Source organism: Neopelma chrysocephalum, unplaced genomic scaffold (assembly GCF_003984885.1).
Source record: "Neopelma chrysocephalum unplaced genomic scaffold, ASM398488v2 Primary Assembly neopelma1_97, whole genome shotgun sequence".
NCBI lineage: Eukaryota > Metazoa > Chordata > Aves > Passeriformes > Pipridae > Neopelma > Neopelma chrysocephalum.
In genome coordinates this window covers 3,636,229-3,659,358 of record NW_020897760.1, presented here as the reverse complement: position 1 = coordinate 3,659,358, position 23,130 = coordinate 3,636,229, and the positions used below count along the sequence as shown (strand labels likewise).

Here is a 23,130-nt window from a genome sequence, read left to right as displayed (position 1 = left end):
TTTTAACATCTTACTTGAGGATAACAATCACTTGTCTGTCCTTAGCTAGAGATTGTATCTTATTTCCTCTCTGGGGTAGGAGCTCTGCTAGAAAGTAGCACAATCCTTCTTGGTGTAGGAAGGCTTAAGGATGGAGCAAAGCTCTAGATTCCCTTTTGCAGTGATGAGATACAGACTCAAGCTACTTGCATGAACTTTACCATCCATACTAACCCAAGCTCCAAGTGCTGCAGTATGCTGTTTCCAAGGTGGAACTGTGTCAAACACATACCATGGACATGCTGTGTTGGCGACCCTGCTCAGGACTGCTACAGGATGTCTTTAGAGATGATGTGGTGGGGGTAATGCGACTCTGTGCTTTCTTCCATACAGGAAACTCAGCAAAAGCAGATGAGCTGTTCAGTCCTAGATTTGTTTTTCTGGAGTTCTTTTTTTTACAAGTATGTTGGGGTTTTTTTCCAGTTGCCTTTTCAATAATATTAAGTCTTCCTTCCTATCTTCTCCATCTCAACTTGTGCTTCTTTTTTCATTTCTGCTTCTATTGAATGAAGTTTCTGGTGTTGCCTATAGAAAACAAACAGTAACTTGAGTCTTCTATTTTACACAAGCAAGAGATATTGAAAGATATTCCTAGCATGTGTCACCAGACATGTGAACAGCACTTTCCCATTAGAACTCTAGGAATTTCTACTCGTTGCTTCAAGTCCCTGCAAAACAGTGGACCATAGGCTTGAATCCATTAACACCCATCATGGAAAAATCATCCAACTATTTATATGGCAGTCATTTTATTTATTTAAATTTAGTTTCATAAACTAAAATTAACCCAATTTTGGGGGGAAAACATCCTGAGGATCTTACAAATATCTTCAAAGCCTTGGACACCATGAAGCAAATTAAACTAGTTTTCTGTGATTGTGGACAACTTTTATTTCTGATAATTTTCCTTAATGTCTGTGCTACAGCCGTACCCTATGAATTAAATAAAGAAACAATTAAAGGCATCTCTCATGTAGCCTGGTGGTTGAATGGTAATCAGCAGCTGGTGATTAAAACATCCATATGACTCAAATCACAAATCCGAAGTCAGCTTTTACATTGCACTATCCTCATTAGCTAGGCACTTTACTTAATTGGTCCTCTAGTGCAAGTGTTACTAGTTGGCCATTCTGGGCCAGGGATGTGAAGTGCTGCTGCCTCTCTGCCTGCCTCTCCCTGGAGAGCTTTGCTTTGACTGACTGTGTTGGAGTCTCTTCCTTCGCAGGACTGTGCGTGGTTTGCAGTACTCAGGTAAAAACCATGTTTCCACCTGCCAGAAGAAGCTCAAACCCATGTTGGTGACCGGTGTTTTTTTGCTCTCATGGCAGCAATTGTTGCACATCCCTGGTCCCAACTCTCATTAGAATTGTTGCACCCTGGTCCCATTTGGTCTTCAGGCAGCCTTGCAACACGTAAGGCACTTTCATGTCTTGTCTGCAGACTGCCCAGGTTTTACATGTCCTTAGTCTCTCAGATGTTGTTCTGTGTTCCAGAGAAGCTTTTGCTTTTGTCTCTCCCCACAGAAAGTGGGTAGGGTGGTCCTCTACCACAATAACATCCACGGCTCTGCTGATGCTTCATATTTGTGGAGGCATGGTGGGGGAGGAGGACGGGAGCGGCATGAGGAGCGAGTGCTCACCAGGGGCAGCCACTGGCTTGATTTGCTCCGCAAACTTCTGCTGGGAACACCTGATCAGCAGCATATATCCTGAAAGGACTTTCTCTCCTTGGTGTTTTGGTTTTGGAAACTGCTGGAGGTCGTAGATTAACTGGAGATAGGTGACCACGCAACAGGCTCAAACCTGTTTTTTCTTGCCGTTAGGCCTTCTGCCTTAAATAACCCCATGTGATGGATATACTTATTTATTCCAACTACCTGTGACTGGTGTCCCAGTTGTGAGTTTGCTCATCTGCCTCATGTCAGCACGAAAGAGTGAGTCTTTGTGTTCTTAGAATAGAACCCTTCTTTTATTATGCTGCAACTCTATTACTTTATATTAAGCAATTGTTTTCTTTTTTGGGGTCTTATGACTCTTAAGCATGTAGCCACCTGCACAGTGAAACCCACTGGGCTTCACAGACAAAAGAAATCATTCTGCTATCAGCATACGGATGTTACAAAATGTTGCCATGTTTGTAGAAAGGCAATTTTCCAGTATTAACTCAGCTGTTCCCCATTTATTTTTAAAATATCACGAGTCCAATCCTCATTATAGATCTAATTTTAAAGAACACTGGAGATAAAGCAACAAGACTAAGAAAGATGATGAATTTCTACTAAGCCTGGAGACTTTTGAGTGCCAGGTTTCTGTCTGAAGTCATTTTAGCCTCGAGTGAAAGACAGAGAAGCAAAAAGAAGTGTTAATTGTAAAGGGCATGCTGCAGGCTCACTGCAGTCTACATGCCAAAGCCTTAGATAGGATTTTGTGTGGGGAGGATGAGTCCCCTGTCTCAGCAAGCCCACAGGTACAGTTCTGCTTTGCAGCATAGCCCATCAGAGTTCTCCAGATGGCACAAAGACCTGCCTTTGTCCTGCACAGCTTTAAACTGAGGCATCTATTGTAACTGTGTGCTTGTTGTCCAAGGTTTTTTCTCTAAAGTGACTAGAGAATAAGATGCTAGAGAGAAAGAAGAACCTCCAGAGAGCAGATCAGTCTTGGGTAAGATGCTGCCCTCAGTGTAGACCCCCCTGTAGACCCACATCACCTGTCCTGACAGCCCATGGGGACCTGCTCTTGCCTTTTGGGCTTGGGCTTCAGCATTATTGGGATTGCTTACAAATGCCACATTGCTGAATCATGAAAAATGAGCAGGAAAAGGTGGCTTAGGTGGATCACATCTGCCCCCTCCCTTATATTCCCAAAAGCCATCACTGCTCTTAGGAAGGTATGACAGGCAAACTGTTTGCTGCTATTGCTCTGAAGCCACTGCAGTGAGTGTGAAGGACTAGTCACCATCATGTGTCCTTTCTCTGCTGTGGCAGGCATAGTTTGGCAGAGCCCAAGAGTAGGGCTGCTAGAGTTGCTTTTGTTGGTATATGGTGCTGGAAGACTAGTATGGTGTTACCTCTTTAGTTTCCTTAATTTCTTCTAGGAATGCTTAATTTATCACATTAAGTAGATAAATGACCTGTGGGATGTGAAAATCAGAGCTGTCTAATAGGTCTTCACTGTGTCTCCCATGTTTGTTAGCGCTTCCTGGGCACCTCTGGTTAACCATGGTGAGAAAGTTTCACTGAACATGAAGATGCCGCTGTGTGGGATCAAGTTCACAGGTTTCTGTGGATGAGCTCATGTTTTTATTGACATTCTGCAAGCTGTAGTTGGGAGCTTTTGGTGAGAGGGTGGCTGTGTGTAGATGCTTCTTTTGGCTTACAAGGCATCACGGTGATGTTGTTTGAACATAGCAAGTGTTAGCCCCTGTTCTGGATGGCTGATCACATGAGCCTCTATAGAAACAGATTTCTGCTCTAGGCATCCTCAGCAGCTCTCCCAGGGAAAGAAGAAACCTAATGAAGCTGCATTCCCCACTCCTAATACAAGCTCCTTTCAGCAGGAAATGGGCTTGGACTTCCAGCCATGTGTGCAGTTCTCCACAGCAAGCAGTCAGCCCCACAAGATAGGCATGAAACATCTTGTAATTATGAAGCAAGGTAGCTCAAAAATGCAAGGAGAACTAGTGTTTAGCAGAATTGCAAAGCTGTAAAGAAGATGAATGTTTTATTGATTAGGGGATTTTTTTTTCTCTGCTGACTGAAGAGGGGTTTGCGGTAGAGCTGCCACTCCTTGTGTCTGAGCAGTGTGGAAGGAGTAAACCTCACTCCTCTACTGGTGCTTTTTCTGGCTCAAATCCAAGGGACAGGATTTGCAAGAGGATATTACTGTGCAGACAGACTGGACTTAACATGTGTTTTGGACCTCTCGTCTGTCTCCTCTGAATGCTGCATGGCTCCTGTGCAAAGGCAAGAGCTTGACCTCTGCCACTTGACACCCCATCCCCTGCAGACCACAGAGGCCTCTGGAGAGAGGTGGTGAACTGTGATGGGCAGGGACACAAAGGACTCTGCCATCCATCTTGCTAAAGGTTCATTAAATGGCTTTAATTCTTATTAATTATATGTATTTCTGGCAGAGTTTTTTTTTTAATTTTTCAATGGTACAATATGTTCTAAGTAACTTCCTTTTAAACAGGTTGAAGCCATGAAGAGAGTACTAGAAAGTCTCAACCTGAATATAGTCGAGATGGTGGATGAAAATGCAACCTTGGATGGTGGAGACGTCTTATTTACAGGTATAGTGAAAGTGAATTTGCTGTTCTAGCTACCTTAAAGACTGCCTGTTATCTGACATCAGCATAATAAAACATCATTCCTGTGGTTTGTTAAATCAGTTGTTTACTAAATGTCACAAAGGTGAGTTCTCAGTGCAACCCTCAATGTCCTGCCTAATGCCTGAATAAATGGAATAGCAGTGTACATAGTACAAAGAGCGGCGCTTGCATACAGATTTTATTTTAGCTTGTAAAGTGCCAATAAGAAAAATGCTTTCAGTAGTCAACTGTCTGCAGTTGTTTCATATTTCTTACTACAAGCAGCTACATTCACCAGACTCATATTCAGGACCTGTAAAAGCTTGATGCAGACAATTGTCACTAGTTCAATGAATCAAATGCAAAAAAATGCATTTTTTGTTTATGGAGAAAGTGGTGGAGTTGTCTGTCAGATGTCATGTGCTAGACAACTTATATGCATGGTTGACTTCAAAGATGAAGATACTGACTGTGTTTTTTATGTCATTAAACCCATTAGGCATTTTCTCACATCGGCTGCACACAGGGCTGCTCCCCGCCTGTGCTGAATGAGCCTGTTTGTTTTGATCAACATCACAGTAGATTGTCTGCTTGCCTTAGTTCATCAAGGGGAAAGAAAGCTCTCAAAAGAAGCAGATGAGGAAGGGAGGCCTTTCTAAGGCAATGCAGATCCAGCAGTGATTTTCTCTGGAGCTGAAGGATGATGGTGACTGCAGAGCTGCCTTGAGACCAGAGGAAATCTCAGAGGGAGAAGGAAATGGTCAATCAGTGCTGTACTAATCCAACCCAGCTGTTCTCTTTCCTGACCCAATGGCCATTGCAGAGCTTTAGAAGAGGAAGCTGTTTATGCTTCTGGTGAAATGTGTCTGCTGCGTAAAGATTAATTGCTTTAGATTATCAGCTCACAATTGCAGGTTGCATTTTTTATGCTGAATTTTCAGTTTTACTACTCAGCTAGAGAAAAGAAATATAGAAAATGAAAATCTGTGAAAGATTGCTTCAGAATGTCTCTAAAGCTGGTCTGCTTTAAAAATGTTTATGCTCTGATGAAGAAGCTAATGTCATTTTTTTTTCATGGCTTAAAAAAAACCCAAAAACGAAAAGCTGTAATTGTTTTGCTCTTAATTTTTTCATTCAAGGCAGAGAATTTTTCGTGGGTCTTTCCAGGCGGACAAATCAACGTGGTGCAGAAATTCTGGCTGACACATTTAAGGTTCGTAGACTCATTCATGCCACAGGACATAAAAGCTGTCATTCACTGAACTAGTTCAAAAATTATACTGGCCAAGGTGTTTGTCATACTCATGTACTTTATGTGGGACTAAAAAGGTTTGAACATCCTGTAAAGTGATAAATGCTGAAGTTGGATCTGAGATGTGAGATTGCTGCATAAAAATAAATTGGACAGTGGGAGGCTGGTATTTTTTCAGAGCATATAAACGCTCACGTTCTTCGTGTTCTCATGTATCAGTAATGTGTTCTAATTGACAGTCCCTGGAGAGGTTTTACGTATATACTGTTTAATTAAGCACTTTAATGTATTTCTTTATAGTCTCAACAATAGTAATATTTGAAACATGTTCTGGGTTTTACTCCAGTGCTCCAGACAACACAAGCTGGTCCAGAGGAGTGTGTCATACTTAAACAGTTGACACTGTGCCCTGGGATTGACAATTTGCAGACAGTAAAATTAATTATGGAATATCTCAATATAATTACGGAATTAGGACACTTTAAAAATATTTATAACAGCCATTCCTTGCTTCCATACAGGATTATGCTGTCTCCACAGTCCCTGTTCATGATTCTTTGCATCTGAAGGGCTTTTGCAGCATGGCTGGACCAAACTTGATTGCTATTGGATCAAGTGAAGCTGCACAGAAAGCCCTGAAGGTAAAGCACATAAGAAAATTTTCTAAACAGGACATCTCCTTTTGTTTTGTTTTGTTTTAATATCTGTTTTAGAATGCTGGAATTTTAAAATGGATATAGATCAATGAAAGAGGAAACCAGTACATGAGGAAACTTGGCTTTTAAAATTGCCAGAGGGGAAGTAAAAGTTTTGTCATGAAGGAGGGAGAGGGGTCTAATCCCTTTTGCAAAGATGACCTGTTTATGCAGCATAGACTTTCTGGATAAATCAGTAAGTAATACCAGCTGCAGGGCCCAGAGTCCAGGATTCCCTGTCCCTCCTTCCATCACCACCTGGCTGCAAAGTAAAGTTCCTTCCTGGTCACACTTTTTCCTCTCTGGTCCCATGAGGGTCTCAAAACAGCACAGCTTCAACGGGAAGAAGGGAGAGAAGTCTCACCCCAGCCTGCCCATAGTTTGTGTCTGAACATTTTCCTATAAAGTGGTAGGTGTGGGTTTGAACCCTCAGGCCAAGAGGCCTCATGTATTTGAGTCTCTCTCTTTGCTGGCAGATTTGGAAACCAGTAGTCCATTGTGTAGCAGGTCAAGGCTGTGCTACTACCACCATCCTCAGTGGGAAATGTTTATTGCTGGTGTAGTTTGCACTGGGCTCAGTGGCTTTCCTGCCTGCTGTATGTGTTTAGAGCAAATCTGCCAAATTAAACTTTATCGGAGATGTGGGCACAGAGACACCTGAGATCGTGAATCTCATTATGCTTGTAGGAAACAGCTCATGGAGAAGTCAGCATCTCTGCTCCTGCAGGGTGCAAGAGCTGCAGGCACTGACACTGCAGCAGAAATTTTGGCCAGGCCACCAAAACAGCAAAGGGCAACTGAGACTTTTTTTATCAGGACTTGCTGGAAAGATTAAACCAGAATTTACTTTTCAGTAATGGCAGCAAGTCCTACATTTTCAGTTTTTGATTATACTGATTCTTTTGCCAATAAATAAGAGCATAAGTGCAGGCTTTGCTCTTTGGTTTTGCAGAAGCCTCCTTGATGCAATGTGATCACTGATGCATGGAGGAAGCCAGCTTGTATGTTCCTAATAAGAAATGAAGAGTGGTAGAGATAGCTCTGCTGTATTAGTGAGAAAGCTCTTTGAAATCTGCTCAGATTAAATGTAACTTATGCAACCCAACTTGTGTCTCTTGCCCTGGTTCTAAAGCATGAATTATTTTTAAGAACAGCATTGCTGTCAGTACCCAAGGCACTGCTCCAAATCTGTGCCAGGCAGAACATTTACAACAGAAATAGTGTGTAACTCCAGAATCAACATCCCTGGTCCCCAAAGAGCTTAGGAACCTACACTGCATGTCTTGTACACTTCCTTGTGTTTAGTAAGCCAGTGATATTTATTACTTTAAAACATCTTTAAATATTTGCAAGATGGAGGCCTGAGAGATTTCTTGTCCTTACTGCCATGCTGAGATATTTCACTGGATGTTTGCTTTTCAGATCTTAAACGTTTTCCTCATGGGCATAATCCTAGGACTTTTCATTTCCCAGCAGCATCGTTTGTACTATCAGAGCGCAGCAGAGATTTGTTGGGGCTTTTTTTCTTTTTTGTCTTGTGACGGTTCAAGTTTTAAAATGTCTCACTTCCCAGCTGAGATAAAATGAACATTCTCAGAGTGTCCCTTGCTGGACATGGGTTGAATTGTGGGGGACAAGAAAGTCTAGTCTTTGCTGCTTAGACTTGCAGCCTGGCAGCAATTAAGGAGATAGGATAGTGGCCTGATTGCTATATCTGAGTTCAGGGGAGCTCCTAAACAAGAGGATGGTCCCTTGACTTCCCACATAGTTTGGAGTGGCTTTAGTTTGCTCATTCAGTTCCTTTGAACAAGCTGTCAAAGTTTCTCTCTTATTAGAAATCACTACAGGAAGCCCTGAGAGCATATTCCCAGTTTATCACCTACATCTTCTTCCCTGAGAAACTTATAACAAATGGTTTTGGTTATGGAGGTCTGATGTTCCTGGTGCTGTGAGATTGATTTAGTCTGGGATGGAAAGTGCCCTGCATCTTTCCCTGTGAGATATACACTATCCCAAATGTTCAGGCTCAAACTCAAAATGCATTGTGAGCAGCAGCCTGATGAAGTTTGCATATATCCAGATAGCTCTACACTTGTACAGTGTGTTTATAAACACGAGTAAAATTCAAGTACAATACTGGTTGCTCAGAGCTACAATTTGAACTTGAGCCAGGACTAATCTGAGAACTCATCAGTTTGATTAAAGCCCTTTGCACAGCTCGGCTAATCATGTTGCAGTGCCTCAATTTAGCTATTGTAACCGAAAATATTTTTTGGATAAGCTGATTAAATGTTGCTGGTAATGAACCATCAAGTAAATACCAGCATTAATCAAGGTACAGCAAAAAGCAGATGTATTTTTAAAAGAAGGTGGTAATTAACAAGATAATGTAGCAGTCTTTGATTGTTGGTGGGTATCTTTTTAAAAATAACTACATCCATTTTCAGTGTGGTTTTCTACATTGGACATTTAGCAGCATGTTGACACGTGTGAGGGTTATGTTTGCTCACACCCTGCCACCGGAAGCTGAAGACTCTGGCCTAGGGCAGCGGTTTTGTCCCATAGCATGTGCCCTTCTCATGCTCCTGGAGAGCTGACAGGTTACATCAGGCAAGCATGTCACAGTCAGCAACTTATGAAGTTACCCCAAGTGTGTTTCAATGTGTTGGATCCAAGTCTACTCTCATCCTGGGGAATCTCTAGCTGTTCCTCCAGGAATCTAAATCTCTTCAGAGAAATTATTGGCAAACAAATGTGTAAATTGCCTGTCTTGGAAATGATGGCATTTGCAATGCTGCTTATTACCAGCTTCCCTTAACATTTGAGTTCTTGCTTTTTGACAAAATATTTGTATTTGTTCACTTGCCTCCAAAGAAAAAAAATTTCAGTTGGCAATCAGCTTCTTGCAATCTTGTGGAAATGCAACTGCAAGAGGATCTTTGAGGCACTGACACTCAGAATTAAAAGGCGCTCCCTGGATTTTACCAGATCGACAGAGCTGTAGCAGTGCTATCAGCTGTTCCTCTCCTTACCCAATGCAGTCTGTGTGGCAGTACAGTCCCCTGAGCTTCTGCCGAGTCTGTTGCCTGGCACAGCCCAGCATGCCACTCCTTTATTGTGATAGCTTGTTATTTTAAACCCCTCCTTCATGTGGCCATTTTTCATGTCTGGAAATGCAATCATACAAGCCAGATGATTAAGTTGTCTTCAACCACGTCTCGTAGTTGTTTTCACATGTCTTGTTAGCCAACAGGTGAACTGCTATGTCAGGCTATGCTAGCACTTTACATTTAAAATAGGATTTATCTTCCTGCTAACAATCTTGTTTAAAAGAGAATTTTTTCTTGATTGTTCTTACTAGTGCAACTTGTGTATCCTTACAATACATTAAAGATAGAAAAAGAAATTGCATCTGGTGCTCACATATGGCAGAGTGCAATTGATGTAGAGTTTAGTGCAGTGTATGTAATGTAAAGCACTGCAAGTAAGCTAGGAAATGAGTGCACAGAGTTTAGGATTATAGACCACATGCTAGAAGTAGACAATAAATCAGAAGTGACATTTTAGCCATGAAATCCTCTTCAGTCTCTGGCAAATATAGAATGTTTATTTGACCTGTAGCTTAAAAGTGGCACTTGAGGAAACCGGGTGAAAAAAAAGAAAAATTAAGTGCAGAAAGTACTGTAGTCACTATCACATCTGAAATTTTAACTTCCCTCTGCTGTTTTCAGTATGCATTTAATTCCTTCTTGTATTTAAACCTGTTTATAATTCTGTACATGTAATTCCACAGTTGAACATCGGCCATGGCTGTTGAGATGATAAAGCCTGGGATTATTTTTCTGTTCCCTCATTGAGGCCGGGATTTCCTCCAAATATGTCACCTTTGGGCTCTGATCCTGCACTGTTGGAATTGCTGACCTTTGCTGTGAGCATGAACAAGGACAGATTTGGGCCGTGACAGTGCTGGTCCTGGTGTAGGGAGGTGGTGGGGCAGTGCTGCAGGTGAACACTGCACCACTTTTTCCACAACAAGGGGCACAGCCCTGGCATCTGGCTGGGACAGCAGAAGAGCAGGGACTGGCCCAGGACATAATCCAGTTCAGGTCCCAGCAGCAAAGGCAAGAGCTAGGTAAGGTGGTGATGGGAACCATGACACAGCATCTGTTGCACACTCCTTTCTGTATTCTCTTGCTCTATGCTAAATCCAGAAAAGCCACATTTCTGGCTGTTTGTATCGGTTGGTACAGAGCACAATTTCGTTCCACTTGGTAATGGTGGAGACTTGGACAGCAGCAGATGACTGGGGACACAGTCCTTGGTCAAACCATTCTCTGTCACCCTTTGGTAGCAATCCCAAAGGATCTGAGGGTTACACATTTATTCCCAGCTTTGACAAACTCAATTATTCCCTAGCAACCAGTATGGATTGTATTTGTAGCAAGTGCCTGCTAATGAAGTTCTTTTCTCACCTGTTGAGAAATGAGTTTGTCCTTTGGGTAGGCTCTGACGTCGCTCATTCTCCGAAGGACTAGCCCCAGGGTCTCCCCGTGGGACTGGCAGAGAAAACCTTCGTGTGAACCCACTGATCTGGAGTAATGCAGGGTGCCTGGTGATTATTGATGGATCTTGGAAGGGAGCAGAGGACCTGGAATGAAGATAGGAAACCCAGCATGGTGGCTAGGGATGAAGGCTGCAACATGGAGGGCACTCATCCCACCATATGGCCTCAGCTTAATCAGGCAGTCAGCTGTGTCTGGCATACTCCCTCTGAGATCTGGAATAATGGAGTGGCATGTGAAACATCTGGGATTTCAGGTGGTCGTTTGAGAGGAATGGATGCTAATTACAGAGGCAGTGTGGCCGTGGCAGATGTCAGGACTGAGTGGCATTGCCAGGCAGAGTGCAAGGCGGAGCAGCTAATACAGCTGAGCTTGTAAGCCATCATGTACCCTCACAGACCTGTCCCAGCAGGACCCAGAGTGGTGGTGACATTTGCACTTCTGAGCTCGTCCTTGAAATCCCAGAGTCTAGCCTCTGGAAAGCATTGAATAATGATTCAATGGGATTTCTTTATTGTCAGGAGTATATTGGAATATATACAGTAGTGCAATGCCATGACTCTAGCAAATACCTTTATTTTTTTCCTCCCACTTTCAATAAAAGGTTGGACGTGATTGTCCTGCCTTGTTCTTGACTCTCTTATTCAGTATCTTCTGCTGGGAATGGAGCTGCTCATTCATTCATTCCCTTAATTATTTCCTAAAGGACACTATTGCAAATGCAGCTGTTTTGACAGGGGTCAAGGGAGGCTTATCAAAACCACATCTTAAGGATAAAATAGAAAGGATTCTCTTCTGGGCAACTAAGCCCTTGGTCTGTATCCAGAGCTATGATCAGAGCAGAGCTTTTAAAGACTTGGGCATAAGGAGTTGTTCTAGCATTGGCAGTTGCCCCCATTCCTTTGATTAAATGCCTTTTGTTCTTACTCCATCTTGTGTAACTGAAGTCTCTGCAATGTGCCAGCTTTAAAGAGCTAAGTACTGTTTCCCTGCATGAGAGGAGGGTTATAGTGCCTGCATAAAGCAGAGGGATTCCCAGCTCTGCCACAGAAGTACCTCCAGAACAGGCACCTAAGGGAAAACTTCATCTCTCCGGTATTCTTAGAAAGCAGCCTGTACTGCCACACTGTATGAAAAGGCTCAGCTAAATCTGCTCTTCCTATTGTCTGTGTAGCATCTGTCTTTTCTAGTAATGCACAAGTTTGCATGAAAACATTATCTCTTCTTCCTTAAGAATTCATCATTTGTGCCTCTGCTTATTCCCCACATGAAGTCATAATCCTTTATTTACGCTGTCACAATGGGTTGCTGTGGAAATGATTACTAATATTAATAACCCAAAGAAGATGACATCAGGTAGGGAATTAGCAGAAAGTGCAGATGAATGCTGACTTTTCTGTAATACAGTAACAAAGAAAGGTCAGTGAAATACAGAGAACCATTGACAACTTTCCCCTTAAAGCTAAATATTAAAAAAATGAGACTTTGCTTCTCTCAGCCTTATAGATAGGAAAATTAGTCAGTCTGTAAAATTCTGTGCACTTTCCTTTAGCTCCTTCTGATTCTTCATTACTTTATGAATTAGGGGTAGATACTGTCTCAGAAGACATAGGTGTTCACTGAGTGCCAGATGACCTCCTACTTTAAAATGGCAACTTTAAAACAGCAAGTCGTTTTTCTTTTCATTAATTGTAGATGTCATAATAGACACTGCACTTATCTGAGTGTCAGTGTTGTTCAGTTTGCATATGTGCAGAAGAATCTAATTTATCCTCACCAGTAAGGCTGTCAGCCACAGGAGCTGGGTCAGAGGCTGACTGAGATGTCATTTGACTTGCGTAAATGGGGACTCATGTTTCTATTCCTTTGCTTTTTTTTCTTTGACTATTCTCTCCCTGGGTTCCTGTTCCAAAAGACAGGATGTTCGTCCTCTTGCCTTCTTGACTGAAAGCAACAGCACACGTAATCTACTTCCTTTTCCCCTTCTCAGGTCATGGTTTCCCTTTGCAGTGGTCCTTGGGCAGAGCTGGCAGGCAGGTGACAGCACGGCTGTGACACAAGGTGGTTCAGGGGGGCAGAGCAGTGCAGGTGTGCACAAGAACACCACATGGTACCCATCACATCCGTGGTGATGCAAAAGGTGTCCTGCGCCAGGAAAAGCCAAGGAGCAGGGTGGGAGAGGCTGCTTACTCTGCCTTCTGGAAAACATGACTGAGAGGGTGCAACAGGGAGGAAAAGCCCAAAGCCCAGCTGCTGAGAGCGTGGGTGGTAGGTGGAAATTAAAGTAACGTTTCTGGCTGTGTCTGGGCTAAGAAATTTGGTGTACTGACCATGGCAGACTGGGGCACTGCTGGTTTCAAATAGATCTTGAATGCATTTTTCATCCATAGGTCTATGCTGTCGTATCCTATATCTCTATCAGACTTTTAGGTACCTGGCAAGAACATTTAGATCATTCTCCTTTGATTTATGCTGCTCAAAGTGGCTGTCTTGTCCCCTTCCTACTGAGTCTGCCATGCTGTTTTCTCTCCTGCCTGTGGGCATGTCAGGGATGACACTCCTGATACATCTTGACATTCAAGCAAGTTTGATGGCTTTTCCAGCTCTGCTCTTCTGTCCCCTGTGGTCAGCCAGGCCAAGTATTCATGGTCACTGTTGGCACTGCTGGCGTTTCAAGGAAACTCTGAGAAGCTGCTGAGTCCCTGTACCCAGGCACATAGCACTGTGGCATCACTCCCCAGCCCCACTCTGTCCTGGACTTTCTTGCATTGAACACAAAGGCTGCTGCTTTCTCTCTCCAGTGCCAGTTGTTTCTCCAAATATGGAGAAATGAGGAAGGAACTTAATGGATAGAGACAGGGCAATAAAACACTGAATGAACTTCAGTGTAGGTAAGTGTAAAGTGATTTTCAGCAGGGACAGGGAGAATGACAATTCTGAATGTTATTCTGATCATCACATATGAAATAATGTGCTCTGACTGATCAGTACCACAGAAATGTGATCCTGGGCTTGTTGAAATTTCCAACTCAGCTGAAAGCAAAATGGAAAACATCATTATGCCACTGATTAAAGCTGTGGTGCATCTGCATGTTGGCTGTTGTGTGCACTTTGCATACATAATCACTTCATTCCAAAAAAGGTAAAGTAAAACTGGAAAGATTCAGAAAAGTGCAATAACGACTGACAGATGCCTGGACAGCTTGCCTAAGGAGACAAACTAAGCAAGCTATGACTATAACCTGAAAAAAAGACAACTAAAATGGGATCATAGATACCTAAAAAGTCAGGAATGACGTTGAAAAGGTGATTGGGGATCAATTGTTCACTGTCTCCTCCACTGCAAGAACCAGGGGAGCTCTAAAGGTAAGGGGCAATTTCAAAAAAAAGAAGGGAAAAGAAGTGCTTCCTTGCACAGTACCTGTCTGAACTCTGAAGCTACTTTGCTACACATTCAAAAGCAAACTGAGTAGACTCCTGGGCCTGGGACAGTGCTGAGCTGGTATCACTCTGTATGACAGCTGATGAGTTGAGGTTCCCAGGAACCATGTACTAAATCTTGGTCACCTCCAGTCCCTGTCTTGGGATCCAGAAGTGGGTATCATCACCTCTAATATGAAGCTGGAGACCCCCCATCATGCAGCAGTAAAAAAGAAGCTCTTCCAGGTTCTGACAGAATTTTTAAAAAGCAGATTTGATTATCAGCAGTATTTTTCAGATAGAAAGCACTAATTTACATTTCTCAGCCCTCCCTCCAGATGGCAATGGACTGGCCAGGTGCCTGTCCTCATCTTTCACCTTCAGTGTGTAAAGGCACAGGCCTGATGTTATTCCCAGACAAGCAGTCTTTCCTCCAAGCAGAAGAGAAACATATTGTTCTTCCAATCTCTTATCCAACCTCATCAGTTTTAGTTGCCCTGCACCACAAAAATACTTCATTTTTATCACTGTAGGCATAATCTTGATGTAACTTAATCTTTTCTCAGAACTTTCAATCTCTTAGATTCCAGGCCAAATGCTACTTAAGCATCATTGTAAAACAGGCCAAACTTTAATATGCCTGGAAAGAGGGAAAAGAGATGGGATAGAAAAAATACCTTAAATAGTTTGAAGTGACTAGTTTTCAGAATACTGTGACTTGAAGGATTTAAGAAAGGATAGCTGAAAGCTGGTGAGAGAAGGATCCTGTGGGTGTAGGGTTACATGTATTTGACTTGAGCTTGGATTTGATTTTTCTTTTAAATGTTGGGGGCCAGGAGAACACGGGCTAATCAATACAAAAATTAAATCCTGTAAATCTGGGCATCTGCTTTTCTGTCAACATCACACAGGCATTTTTAAGTGCGGTGCTCGATGCCCTGTTAGCAAGAGGAACATTCAGTGTATGTTTGGTTTTGCTTGTGGGGTGTTGGAGGTACAAAAGTGGATTGCAGGTGTGGTGGGTTTGGTCGCTCTCCATCCCACAGCAATCTGGATGTGAGTAGGTCCCAGAGTGAGTAGGCAGCAGGGCTCAGACTGGGGCCTTCCTCATTGAGGGGGAAAATTTATAGCTGGGCTTGGCCTGTTTTAAAAGTGCATGCAGTCATCTTAGGTCTGTCAGTGAAAATAGGCCCTAAATGCATACACATTTTTCCTTCATGCATAATGCTGCTTCATAGTTAGGATTATTTAGCTTATCCATTACCTCAGTTGTCTGAGGACACACTGTAAAAAAAAGCTATAGAAAAGGCATTTTAGGCTATGTGAATGACTTCAACATAAGGAAAGCATGACTAAGGGCTGAGAGAATGTGCAATGAAAATTACCCTCTTTAGGCTGAAGAAAATTCCCAGAAAAACAAGGCATGTGGGAAATGCCTGGCTCTTAATGTAGCTGGTTGTACAACGTTTGTGGGCAGAAAGCCAGCCCTCCACAAATGCATTATGTGAGCACTATAGTCTTTGTAAACTTGTAATTTTCAAAAAAACCCACATATTTTGGGGGGTATCTGATAGAAAATACAATCAAAGGACCTTGCTTTTATCTCTTTTGCTCTGCTCTGGAGTCTATCTGGCCAGGCACATGTACTTAATGACTTTACCTAATAAGAATATGGAAAAACCCATGGGTCTGTAAAGTACCCGGATTGTGTCATATTGGTGCATTTCTGCTGCATCCAGAGCCTCCCTGTGGGGTGGGCTTGGGTGGTATTGCCTGGGCGCTCTCTCAAGTAAGTGGTTTTTGAAATTTCACTTCAGCATGCAGCCATAGTTATCACAGTGATGAAAGCTTGCAAATATGATTCCCTTCTTGTCTTTGGAGCTGAGGAAGAGAATAATCTTGTATTGTCAAACCTCCAGTTAGTAATAAAAGCTTTTTTGCAGTGTTGTTTCAGCTAGCTGAGATCCCAGTCCCAGTGTCACAGCTGTGTACTCAAACTCCGATGCTGCTTCATCTCACTTTCCCACTCATTTTTTTCTCATTTGTTTCTGAATTAATTTAGCCCCTGCTTGTGTGCTTTTTAATATTGAAAACAATCCTTTTAACATATCCTTGCTATCATCTCCCAGGCTTCCCGAAGCTGGTCCCTGAGGCACAGCTAGAGCTCTGCCACTTGTCCTTCATTTCTGCTTGCTGCTGGTGTTCTCACTTCAGCATTTTGCAGAAACGAATGAATGAGAGATATGTCTTTACCCTTCTGCTTAAGAATTCTTTCATAATTTCATATAATTTCACAGTGATTCATAATATATTTTTGATGAATGAGCTGTTTCTACAGAAAACCTACAATATCAGGATTCTGTTTCCAACAAGGAGTGAAGAAAGTGCAACTGTTTGGGTTTGGGAGCTTAGTGAATTCCAGACTTTGTGGCTTTTCTTCTACTGTTACATGTATTTTTCCTTAATCAAGACTTAAAAATATTATGTAGTGAGGAAAAGAGAAGCTGCAGGTAGAGGACAAACCTGGCTCTGGTTACTAGGCAGAAGAGCCACGCTCAGTGCAGGCATGTCACCAGCTGCTAGATGTCTGCAACATCAAGGAAAGCAGAATAAAACACATCTTGGCAACGTAACAGAAACAAAATTATGAAAATCAACTGTGGTAAGCACGTACCAATACAAAAATGGATTTGTTGAAGTAAAGGTGCAAGGACTTTTGCCCAGAAAAACACATTAACCTTTTATGGAGGTTGATGTGTCCTTGGGAACTTGGGAGAGTTTCATAACTTGAGAAGGAACAAGAAATGACAATCTGATAACACTTCCTCAAGAATGCATGGCATTCTTCATTATGAGTTTCATGTTCTCCGCGGGATGTGGATGACTCAGGCTACAACATAAAAAATGTATCCAGACCTATGAAGGATTTTGTTGGTTCCCAGTAAGTTGTAGAACCTGTTATATTTCAGCTATATGTAGTATTTTTTTTAATGAATGAGAAGTAGTACAGATGAATGACCTTGGAAATAATTTAATGATAAGCTTAACTGTGCCTAAAATTAAAGTCTGCTTTCTGCTACGTGATGCAAATCCCTGGGATTTCTGTGAGAAGGGAATTTAGTTGAAAAAAATTTGTTAACAAAAGACCAGGTTTTTCTAAAGATAATATTAGTGTGAGTATTTTTAAGCTAAAAAAGCCTTTTCTTTCTATTTGCACCTTTGCAATATATGTGGGAACAGAAGTGGGCTGGGAGAGAAACTGAAACGCTTGCATTTTCTTAGGCTTTTGGTAGGACCAAAGTTTTGGACTTTGTGCTGTGTTCAATTCTGTGTTATTCTTGGTCCCTGTTAGGGTGAAGCTGATGTTAAGCTGGAACAATACAAGGGGGAGTCGGGCGTCTTGTCTTCAGGCTTTTCCCATCCTTATTAAAAAGGATCTGATCCAAAACATGGGATCGCATGCTTGTCGTGTGCTGAGAGTCTCTATCTCTGAAATTCCAGCCAGAATCTACATTTCTGTATGAGACCTATATTTATAAACCCAACCTCAGAAACCCACCAGCTCTGTTGTTCAGAGGAGGTTATTGTGTTGTCCCCTTGGGAACGAGGATTAGCACAGACGTGCCTGCTTGCTCCTCAGCACAGGTGCTTAGTGAAAGAGTAACTGCTTGGAAAGCAGAAAGGAGATCCTTGAAAAGAATTAAGATTGGGCTGATATCCAAGCTGGGAACTGTTCCTGTCCTGTTTGGTTTAGTTCATGCTCATTATATAAATACTGAATGATGGTTGTTTTTGAAGGTGCTGAGCACCTATAGTCTCAATCAATGTGAGTAGGAGTTTTGCATACTCAATGCACATTCCTTGAGGAAAAGGCTTGGCAGAGGATGCTTACTGAGTGCCCTGCTTAATCCTGCTGCTTGCAGGAATCATATCACAAAGGTTTTCTACTGCACATTTCAGTTAGGGTTAGTAGATTCTTCCTTGAAGGGCAGAGATGAAAAGAGGTATGCTTACTTGCCGCATAGCAAAATGGCCCTTGGCTGACTTGGCAATCACAGTTAGATATTTTTTGAATGTTTTGTCCTCCTATTTGTTCAGGGCTGCTAATGTGTTTGTTCTAAATAGCTGCACTTTGTGTCTCCTGGCAGACCATGCAACAGATGAGTGACCACCGCTACGACAAGCTGACAGTGCCTGATGATGCCGCAGCCAACTGCATGTACTTAAACATTCCCAGCAAGGGCCACGTCCTGCTGCACCGAGCCCCTGAGGAGTACCCAGAGAGTGCAAAGGTGAGAGCCATGCTGAGGATGCCTGAGAGACCTCTGGCATCCCCGCCCCACCAGGAGGTCGGTGGGAACTGAAATCGGATGCTTTTCAGAATGGGCTGTTGTATCTCATCATGGAGATAGCACATGGAAAAAGGTGGGAGGCTTGGGCTCTGTTCTCATCTCCACTACTGATGAGACCCGGTATCTTGTGCCTCTGGTGCTCTTTCCACGTAACTGGATATAGCAACAGCTCCCCCCGCTGCAGTGTGATGTGTGTGAATCCCACAGCAAGAAGGCCACGTGCACTGAAAACGTTCATGTTGATTACAAATGATGAGACAGTTTCGCACCTGCTGATAAATCCATGCCAGTTCATTCTGCAAATACTTAAAGGGGAAAAAAAGGGATGTAAAGTGTAATGATTTTCTGTTACTTTTTCTTTTCTAAACAGGTATTTGAAAAACTGAAGGACCACATGCTGATCCCAATAGCCAACACAGAACTGGAGAAAGTAGATGGGTCACTCACCTGTTGTGCTGTGCTTATTAACAAAGCTTCAGAATTATGAGTTTACAGAGTCCCTCCCTTGTAACTGGCAATAATGTTACACACAAGGTAGACGAATCTGTATCCACACTTTTATTGTTTTAATTGACAATCTACTGTACCACTGTGCTACTAACCCTTGTTTACAAATTTATTGCTTTGTGATTTTTTCTTATGTCTTTGCAGATGGTATTTAAGGTGGATGTAGGGTTTGTTGGGGGCATATAACTCTAGAAGTATGTTAGTCCCATGGGCTAGCAAAAGACAATTATAATGGCTAACCCCTAGCTTTAGTGATTTAACATACCTGTGTGAAAATTTTATGAAACCCAGCTAATTCTCAATATTTCAAGCACCTCTGTTGTCTTTACACTATTCCCTTCTGTCTTCTTTTCTCTTACTTCTTTCCTCTGCATATTTTTTTCCTTCCTCAGTTCTCTGCTTTCAGTGGTGCAAGGGGGACTGAAGAAAACTCAGTGGGCTCATGGACTTGGTATCTTGTGTGGTAGGGAAGCTTTCTGCATAGTGGCTGGAACAGTGGGCACTGAACTGTGCTCACTGTCTCGGCCGTATCACATTGCTGCTGCTGGGCAGAGTTGTGGCTGTGGCTGGAATCAGTTTCAGACACCAGGTACCACCTTTGGAAAAAGCTTCCTCCGATGGGAGCGCTGAAGGGCAATGTCTGCCTGGGAAACTTGAATGACAGAAAAAGAGAGTAGCACAGTCACACAAGATGCCTCCTGCAAGATCAGGTCCCAGTTTCCTGCTAATGCCATGATTTTCAATGTGGTGAGAATGGGAGGGGAGTTTTTAAAAAGGCCAGATCCTAGGGAGCCTCCTGACCACAAAAATGAAAGACTGAGATGCTTTTGGAAAAGTTAAACCTACAAAAGAAATTTAAAGGATGGGGGGTTTAAGTCTCTTTGTTTACATCTTAAAATTTATTTCTGTTTCTCCTTTCTGTTTTCTCCTCTCTTAGAGGCCACTTACTAGCAAAATTCAAAAGAAAAGGGTGATAGAAGGAGTTGAAGGACAGCTATTCCTGGATTATGCCCATGAATAAGGGAAGCTATTTTTTCCTGAAAGATTGGCATTTGTACTTTATCTGCCCTTGGGGCAGTTTTCCTTGGAACAATAACCATCTTATTTTTCTTTTAATTGCATGAATATTTACTGTGGTATTCAGTTAAAGCGAATATAATTTTTGTAGCAGATTCCACAACATGTTTACCCACTGAGTCATACTATTTTTTTCACTACCACAAAGTGAAGCACACACCATTGTATTCACATGCTTCTTGTTAAATCATTTGTAAACTAAGGATGGGAGAAATTCCCAAACAGAGGCAGTAGCGGGAACTCTCTAGAGCCTGACAAATAGTCTGAACATGTTATCAATTTCCTAGACATCTCCTCCACCTTTCCTGAACCGCTTGTGACATGTTGCTAAGGTACAGTAGGAAGTGAGTAAGGGGCTCAGGCAACGTGGTCTGTAGGAAAGCAAACAGTGTTAACCAAGCACACACTCGGATATCCTTTGGAAACCTGCGTGCTTTTTTGTGCAGTCATAAGGGAGGAAGCACAAGTACTCATATCCACAGGTACTCTTCAGCATATCTCTCGCTGCATCTCAGTGGCTAATGAAGGGAGAACCTCCTGGCAGCTACCAGGATACATCTGATGCTTTGTGGGTGCACTGTATGTTGTGATGACACAAGGTATCATAAGGGAGAGAGTAAGGATGAGCAAACATATCCTATGGAAAAAGAGAGCATGTCCCAAAGGAAGCCTTCAGCCAGCCAAACAGCAAGTGATTTGTTTGGGGTTTTTTTTATGACTGTGCTGTCCCAAAGGGTTATCCTAATGTTTCCCCTTTGTCTCTTCCATTCCAAAAGGGTTATCCTAATGTTTCCCTTTTGTCTCTTCCATTTCCATGCACCATCATTTTTTTAAGCCTGACCCAGGTGGTCAGGCTCTAAGGATATAAATGTTGCAATGGGGAAATCTTTTTCTGCCTTCCCTTGGTGCTTTTTAAATATCTGATAAAGTATCATGCATTTCAAAATAACATTAAACAGAGATTTTGTGCCAAAAAGTGACCCAGCAGTATTGAACTGTGACCTCCTAGAGGCAAGCTGTACTCTGTTAAAAACCTGTGCAGCCATGGGAGCTGTTATACAAAGCTGAAACAGACCCCCTACCCCAACCTGTCCATGTACCTCCTGGGGCCTGGCCCCTCTCCATGTCCTTCAGTCCCTCTCCCCTTCTCTCACTAGGGAGCCAGAGCATCCAGCTACACTGGGACAGTTTAGGCTGTGGGATTTCTATTTTATTTATCTTTGAATCTTTCTGTGGTGGGTTTTTTTTTCCTTCTACCCTCTCTCACCTTTCACCTGTCTCTTCTTCCTCAGACTCTCATTTCTAGTTTGCTCATCAAGGCACGATGAGCACTTTTCTCTTTTAACCTAGAGTGATTTTGCCTTCTGTTGCCTCAGTTCTCCTTATTTGAGTCTTTTTCTGTACTTCTCCCTCTTCACTGTTCATTCCAAAGTATCCCAACCCATGGTGGATGAACTTGAACTCACTCCCTCCTTGAGTAGGTGCCAGGGGAGAGGAGAAACTAAGGGGTCTGCTTTGGGTCTGAGCAACTTCTTTTGAGCTGGAAGGATGACTGTCAACAGGAGCTGTAGATCCAGAGTGACAAGGGTGACTCCTCTTCTTTAGGGTTACTCCAGAACAGAGAAACATTTGTGGTGGACATTGTTAATACCTTGTGTCCTTGAAAGCAATAGAATGGGTGACAAAGCATTCTCCTAGCTCCCAAGGAGAGGGAAAGGAGGAGTTGGGATCTCAGAGCTGAGAAACATCTGTGTAGACTGAGAGGTTGTTTCTTCATCTATTGCCACTTAGATTTCCTTGGCTTCAGGGCAGCATTTTGGTGTACAGAAAGAGCAAGGAGTGGCTGAGGGACCTGAATTCCTTCGAGTGTTAATTTCAAGTTGTATTCAAACTCTCTAACTTCAGGCACAAAATTTAGGTGCTCTAAAATCACACCTGCTTTCTCTCTGTTGGTCTCAGTAGATATCACAGCCTCCTAACATAGATGCTCTAAATTGCATCTTAGTCCCATGCCAAGTTACCGAAGCTGGTTAGTGGGATCGCCCTCACCTCACTGCTTTTAGTGTTAGTCTTTATTCTGGCATTATAAAGCAAAAACATTACAAGCACTTCAGTTTGTGCATTTGCAGTATGGTACTAAGAACTAAAATCATGCCAAATGCTTCTTGTTCTTGCTGTTTGCTTTTTTTTTTGTTGCCCAAACAAAGAATTAATTTGTGAGGACATTTCTGCAGTGACAAATGTGCATCTTATGGGTGTCCTGTATATTTTGTCACCAGAACATTTCTCAGATGCCTGATATAAATCATCATTCTTGATTAATATAAAAAATAAAATAAAATCCCAAACCAAAAAAGGAGATGAGACACTGAACACTCATAGCTGCCCACATAATACAGTTGATAACAACTGTCAGGATATATGACAGAGCAGGCCAGTACAGAAGTTCTTGTGGTTAATAGCTCAGCAATGGGGCTTGAATTACTCATCAAAGGTTTTTTTCCTTTGAGCAATCAGTTTAGCTCAGTTCAAATGAAAGAGCTACAATGTGCATTATAGGTACTTCACGGATGTTATCTTTGCTAAGAGTTTAGGGAGATCTGTGATATGTGGGCTTCTTTCTTCAACAGAATGTGAATACAGTGTTTCTCTCTGCAATGAAAATGTGAATGCATACTGTACCTTATGAGATAAACTTGAATTCTTCCATTTATGTATTTTTGTGTTTACCATGCTAATATTCAGTTTTAAATAGAATGCCACTGTGTGAAGCTATGCTCTGATTTTTTTGGTGATTTCCATGTGATAGATATAGAGCTCATAGGCACCACTATGTCCAGTTTTGAAAACAAAAAGTCAGTGGACAGAATGCTGTTTGTTCACAGCAAATTGGAGATGAAAGATGGGAAAAAATGAGC

The 23,130-nt window shown here is 42.3% G+C and overlaps 1 protein-coding gene across 1 annotated transcript in view; it reads left to right on the top strand.

Moving 5' to 3' along the window:
* DDAH1 (dimethylarginine dimethylaminohydrolase 1) overlaps positions 1 to 20,980 on the top strand; it is a 57,718-nt gene extending 36,738 nt beyond the window's left edge. Inside the window, exons 2-6 of the mRNA XM_027694371.1 lie at positions 4,230 to 4,329; positions 5,487 to 5,560; positions 6,121 to 6,240; positions 18,425 to 18,568; positions 18,999 to 20,980. Coding sequence (XP_027550172.1) covers positions 4,230 to 4,329; positions 5,487 to 5,560; positions 6,121 to 6,240; positions 18,425 to 18,568; positions 18,999 to 19,115 — 555 coding nt within the window. The 3' untranslated portion in view covers positions 19,116 to 20,980. The remainder of the gene's footprint in view (positions 1 to 4,229; positions 4,330 to 5,486; positions 5,561 to 6,120; positions 6,241 to 18,424; positions 18,569 to 18,998) is intronic.
* Positions 20,981 to 23,130: the final 2,150 nt, after the last annotated feature.